Source organism: Pyxicephalus adspersus, chromosome 3, assembly GCF_032062135.1.
Source record: "Pyxicephalus adspersus chromosome 3, UCB_Pads_2.0, whole genome shotgun sequence".
NCBI lineage: Eukaryota > Metazoa > Chordata > Amphibia > Anura > Pyxicephalidae > Pyxicephalus > Pyxicephalus adspersus.
In genome coordinates, this window is record NC_092860.1 from 104,026,042 (window position 1) to 104,032,813 (window position 6,772).

Here is a 6,772-nt window from a genome sequence, read left to right on the forward strand (position 1 = left end):
AAGCTGCAATTTACAGGTTTGATCCTTTTTTTCTTCCTTCAGACCACAACTGAGCAGTTGGTCCCATAGACTTTAAGGAGCTGTGTCTGAAGACAGCATGTGGGTGGAAGATGGCCTCATAGATGTCTTCTTACTTAAACCATACTGGTAGATGAGAAGTAAAACAAAGCATTCTGACATCAAATTACATCATAATTAGGTAATAACCACCTCACATATGTGGGTTAAGGCTCTGCAGTGAATCAATAGCTGTCAAGATACTAAAAATCTGGCGTCAAGCTGCAATGAGTCACCATGGATACCAAAATAGTGTTTGTTTGGTACATATAAAAGCAGTTTTTTCCATTAGCGATATTTTTTAAATTTATTTGATTTTAGATGAGGTTCCTTAATTTATTCATTCAATTCACACTCCTAATACCCTTGGTATAAAAGCATATATTTTTAAATAGGTCCATATATGATTTATGATGGCAGAGTGAATAGATACCCAAAAAATACTATATATTTTATTATGAAAAAGAAATATACAAAATAAAAGCAAAAGTAAAAGTTGTCATGCTTTTGGCAAAAAGAACACTTTTGGCGCAATGTACACATCTCAGAAAAAATACGGCATCATTTTTTTTTTATGTTTAATAGCAGTAGTACAAATTTGTAAAATTGTTAAAAAAATATGAACACTGCAATCAATAAACCAGTGAACAGCAAGGAAATGAGCTGGAACTTTTCCCCAAATATACTAAAACTAAATTAAAAAGATATGACCTGTTTCAGGTAATAAAATTATACATTTTGTCAACATCAATAAAAGAAAATAAAAGCGTTTCTATGTAGCAATGTTATGGTTAGCCGTTTATTGGATCGTGGTTAGATCACCTGATGAAACGATGCATCATGAAATCAATAGTGGTGCATCTGGGGAACTTGCCAATAGAACTTTCTTCCACTGGTGTGAAGACTTTAATCTGTCGCATGTGAGTGTCTCTCCCATTCTGATGATTTGCCAACACTGCTATCTGAATCATAAAGGTTCGGATAGGCTTTTTATGAGCATCAGTTAGAGGGATGTGTATCCAGCCGCTGGGCTCAACCAGTTCAAGTTGCTGCAAAATTAAGCAAATTTTGGCAATCAAGAAACATTATAATACACATATTTTAGTAAATAGGCAAAAAAAAAAAAAAAGAGTCCAAACCCCCAAAGCTTTTAAATGTCAAAACAGTTGTAACAGTAAATAAATCTCAACACAGGTGGCCCTTGGTTTCTCTCTCTCCTTGTTTTTATTTTACATTTTGGTTGCATCATTGTAATATATATGAGCATTTTATTGTTATCATATTCAGTACCACAAATACATTATTTGTATTAATAATTTATTACAGTTTTACTTTAAAAAATTGGATGCCTTATACTTTAACAGTAACTGCCTCGCATACCTACCTATATGCGGAATGAAGTTCCTGTACTGTGACCTGCATGTGCATTTTATCCAATTACTGCATGCTGTCGAATTTTGAAGCTCTACAAGTCAACAATACAAGCAGCTATCCCAAGATTTATTTAACATTCTAAAAAGAAAACAAAAAATATTCTGTGTATGAGCTTTGCCACTGCCATCTAGGATTTCAGACTGCAGGGTGTTTGATTTTGCTTTATAGCAGGGATGTAAATATTTTACCTCTTCATAGTACAGGAAATGACTTAGATAGTTTTACGTTTTTTTTACCTTAAAGTAGCATCGGTATTTAACAGGAAGAATACTGGGTTAAAAAATAAACCAACACCAATAAACCAACCCAGAGTAAACACAAAGCTAAATTTTAAAGAGGTAGAATGATTCACTTGTAAAAGGGACTAATCCAATAGTTTGGGAGAAGGGTGTCAGAGCATTTGGTGTCTACAGTAATACTTACCAGAATGCCCTGCTTTGAAAACTGATGGACTTATTGCATCAATAACCTCCATAGGCTGGTGTGGCTATTAAAGGTAAAGTTTATTCTGAATATTTTCTGTTCCCTGGCTCCTCCTTTCCACCCCATCAACATGCTAATGACAATTAGTCAGTGATAAGTTTTTTTACATACACGATTTTCAATCTATTGATGTCAATATTGGTGTCATTTATTTCTGTGCTTCACTGTACAATGCAGTCCGATCATGGCTGGTGAAATAGTTTGATAGTTTACTATACAAAGATTTAATTACACCCTATATTGGTAAAGCTCCAAGCCCTGATGTAAGCAGTGAATTGATTCTTCGTAAAAGTTATTTAATTTGACAATGCTGCAGAGACACAAATCTTCTACATGGGTGGCAGAAAGCCCCTTGCCACTGGGGTGTGAGCAGTTTATGCTGCTGTTGAAGATGAAGACAGGTAAAATATGTCTGCCTACACACTATGGAACTAACTATAAGGTTTCCCTTTGGCTATATGTATTGATAAGGTCATAATACAGACTACTGGATCTTTTCTTGGCAAATGTTTGACATTAGTTTGAAAGACTACTAAATTTAGAACTTACTAGGGTCATTTTACCTGCATTCAACTGCCTTCTGACTGGCACTTGCCTTACTGGATAAAAGTTTTGCATTCCCAAAGACTTGTAGGTAAATATAAACCATTTAAAACGAACAAAAGCTCATCAATTAAGGCACTTTATAGTCATGTGAAGTCTGCCTTACTATGGCACATTTGAAGCATTAGAATAAAGGTCTGTGTCAAAAGGCTTGGTGTTACAAGGCATATATAGCTTGATTTGAGGTGCATTGACAGGTGCATTTGACCTCCTAAGATGCTTTAACCTGCTTTATAGTTCTGAAGTTAACATGAATCTATCAACAAAGACCCCCTATAAAAAGACTACGTACACACGTTCAATAGTTGTCATTAGAAAGGTCTTTCATGATCCTTTTCAACGACAAACGACTCAACGGGCGATGTACATACAGCACCGTTCTGCTCTTTGGAGGGAAGGGGGGGCGTCGGAGCAGCAACCCGCTGCGCTCTCTCCCCTTCACTTGTATTACGATCGTTCGATGTCCACTGATTCACCAGGATGGATCCATGAACGACGTTGGACGAGCGCTGTACACACGCCAGATTCCCGTCCGATACCAGTCCTAAGGCTAATACTGGATGAGAATCTGATGTGTGTACGTAGTACTTAGATTGAGTTAATATTTAAAATATATTTGTGTTTGTACTTTTGTACCTCCCTGTACATCAGAATTCAGATGACAGAGAGGAGCATTACGATCAATACGACACAAATAGTTTTACACCTTTAACATTTCCTTTGCTATGGTTTTGATAGAAAATTTAAGTTAACAAAAAATCCTTATAGTGACATCAGAGTGGTTAGGAGCCTTTCTAAGTAGCCTTTAAAATTATTATTAAAAATGGGCAAGACAGAAAAAACACTTTAATTTAACAAAGCAAGTGTAAGAGCAGCTGCTAACTTAATATTGCTGCAGGAATGTCAGACTTATTTTAATGAAGCTCGTTTTTTTTTTTTCTTTGCTAGGCATTACATTTGTAAGCAGGGTGTACACTGGAAGAAAGCAGAGCTAATTTTATTGCACAGAAAATCCCACAGAATACAGGCATTGCATATATATGCTTTGGGTTAGATACTTCATGTTACATACAAAAATAAAATCTAAACATAAGGTAAAAGTGTAATAGGGCATGAAAGACTTGGCTAAACGAAAAAGTATCTCCATGTGGAAATATCACAGAAAAAAAGGGTAAGGAAAATTGAAGCAATTTGCCAGAAGATCAGCATGCATATTTTCCTGTCTGGAAGGTCCTCAATAATAAATGTCATGCAGAGAAAAAAAAAAGTTGCTCTCAAATCTATAGTCACTTGTCCTTTAACAGATATGATGGCTAAGCCACAGCACTGTACCTGTCAACACGTAAAGTGTTACAATCTGGCTCACTGCCACTTCTTTTTTATGTAGGAAGAAGACAAACTTGTAGAAAATGAGGCAGTAGTTCCAAAAAGGGAGATGATGCTTGGTCCAAAAGAAACTTCCACAGTTCCAAGCAAATTAAAAGGATAGCCCCTACAAGAGACGCTTTAAGGAAAAACCCAAACAAAAACAAGCAGAATAGATTCCACTGAAAGAGTCAATTGTAGGAAGAAAGCGCTTTTATAGCTGCAAAACAGTTATGAGACATTAAGACCACCATGTAAGGAGATGACTTCTGCATCTTTGGCAGCTCCTAACGTTAGATCACAAGCTTTGATTTTCACTTGAAAAAGCCAGCGAAAAGGTAAAGCTAAGAAAGAGGTGCAGCATGGACTGAACAAGATTGGTGGCAGAAGTAAACATGCTCTCCATGAAAAAAAAAATGTATACCAAAAAACAAACTAAAAATGAATAAAGGTTAAAGCTTAAAAAACTTTCAAGACCAAGGACTTGGCTAAATATACAAAAACGAAGAGATGTAGATTGCATACAGGAATCAATTGTGTTCCACATAACATTTTAGTCTTGATTAGAAATGAAAGAAAACTGAGACACTAAAGCTACGTACACACTTCCAATTATTATCGTTGGAAAACGAACGACGAACGATCCTGCACGAGATCTACGAACGATCGTATAGCACCGATCCTGCACATAGAGATAATGACACGATCGTTCGTAGATATTGTACACAAAATAGATACGATCGTTTGAGCGATAGAGGAACTATGTGCACGACAGGAAAGTGAACGAACGTTCGTTCATTACGCATGCTCAGATCCACACACAATGATACATGAAGCGTCTGCAGACACTTTGAAGATATCCTCATGGTAAAATGTTGCTGCATATGTGTAAAGTGTCAAGCAACAGAACCTGAATTATTGTTTATGGTTAAATAAAATATCTATTGGCATTAATCCCCTGAGCTTGGCTGTGAACAAGAAACCTACTTGAGACTTTTTTTTTAATGTTGTGTTTAGACTGCATGGGTAATTTACTTGAATTTTACTACATCTGTCTAAGGCAACACTCAGCAAAACATCAAGAGAAACAGACACATGATCATGAATACAACATAGCACAATATTACTATACACTGATCAGGAGCAACTTGAAATTAAGAAGAGTAGAACTCTACCTAGAAAAAAGATATAATTCCAACTCCACTAATAGATTTGTATAGAACACTTAGCAAGAAAAGGATCTAAAGGTTTGTAGGTGGCTTTTTTTTTTACTTCTTATGTCATAGCTGTTGGTGGTGGGAATTACTCTAGTTGACCAATGGTGTTATAGAAAATAATGTAATACTTTAATATATTTTTTAATATATAAGAAAAGGTTTAGCAAAAGTAAAGAGAGAAAGTCATATTAATGTTTGCTAGTATAGCAGTTTAAAACTGTACTGAACTAGGGGAGGCGTTACAAAGTAAGTTGAAATCATCTACCAGCATAACAGGGACTACATATCATGCTTTAAAAGGCACCAAGTATCTATATAAAGTTCCTTCTTGTTGTACACTAAAAGATATTTTATCTCCCACATGTGCCCAGTCACAAAATTAAAATGCCTAATTATTTTGTGGTACGGATAGATTCTTAAACACACAGCTCGGTGATCCTATGAAGTAGAAAACATTTTAGTTATTACCTAGAAGAACAAAAGCTGTCAAGAGCAAAAGAAAAAGGCAGCTCCTGGTATCTATTTGAAATTTTTGCAACAGGTTACCGATCCTCAATATGGCCAGCTTATCTCAGAATAACTTCAGGATGAATACCGATATAACTATTCACCTGTTTGCTCCGCACTGTTCCACAAATTGACGCACGTACATTATATGCAAACATAGTGTACAGAGAACCTAGTATTGTTATGCCCTTGCTCATTTTAGTAAATGGCACTTACTATGTGTTCTCAGACAAAAATGGAGGGAAAGCTTCTTAATGCAGTGGTCCCCAACGCCTGGTCGTCTGACAGGTGGTCCGCGGCCTTGGCTGGTGCACCCACCAGCAAGGTCAGGATAAGGACCTCGCTTGGGGGGGGGGGGGGGGCCCACCAGCCAGAGTCGCAAACCATGTCTCCAGGAAACATCACAGGCTCAGGGTAGTGGGTGGGTTATGTCTCTGGACACAACTCACCCACTCTCCCTCAGACCTGGGATGGGAGAGTGGGAGGGTTCTGGCATCATGATGTCACTCTGGGGGACGTTTCTTTCCTTTTGAGTAAAACACGTCTCCCTGCGCAAGTGCGGTCCAAAGTCCGTGCATTTAGTGGTCAGCGACGTCCAAAAGGTTGGTGACCACTGTTTTAATAGGACAAAGAGTGGGAAAAACAGCAATATAGCAATATGAAAATTGTAAAGGAGAGTGCTTTTTGTTAGGGCCTGGAAAGGAGACACTAAAAAAAGACAAAACATAATAATTGATTTTCTGATCAGATTAACTTGCTTGAACATAGATCGATCTAGGTTACAGTATTGTTTAGTATATTATGACCTATTTAGTTTGGTTATCCCTGTCAGCAGTGGCTCTAGTAGTCATTTGGGCATGCAAGCCCTTCTCCCTCCAATGAGGTATTACAGTGATTGTATTAGGAATAGGAAATTATTACTCAGCAGAGAGTAATTAGGTAATTTATTAGAAAATTTTTAGTAATATACATTTTAAGTTTTATGAGATTATATATATATATATATATACATACATACATACACACACACACACAGGGTTCTCCCCAGGCCCTTTTAGCTGGGCGCACCGCCTGGCACTTTTCAGCACCCACCCGGCTGTTTTTGG

The 6,772-nt window shown here is 37.0% G+C and overlaps 1 protein-coding gene across 1 annotated transcript in view; it reads right to left on the minus strand.

Annotated features, from left to right (window-relative positions):
* Positions 1–483: 483 nt before the first annotated feature.
* The window catches only part of ANAPC10 (anaphase promoting complex subunit 10), a 36,656-nt gene continuing 30,367 nt past the window's right edge, over positions 484–6,772 (minus strand). The window contains exon 6 of the mRNA XM_072405881.1: positions 484–1,106. Within this exon, the coding sequence (XP_072261982.1) occupies positions 876–1,106 (231 nt within the window). The 3' untranslated portion in view covers positions 484–875. The remainder of the gene's footprint in view (positions 1,107–6,772) is intronic.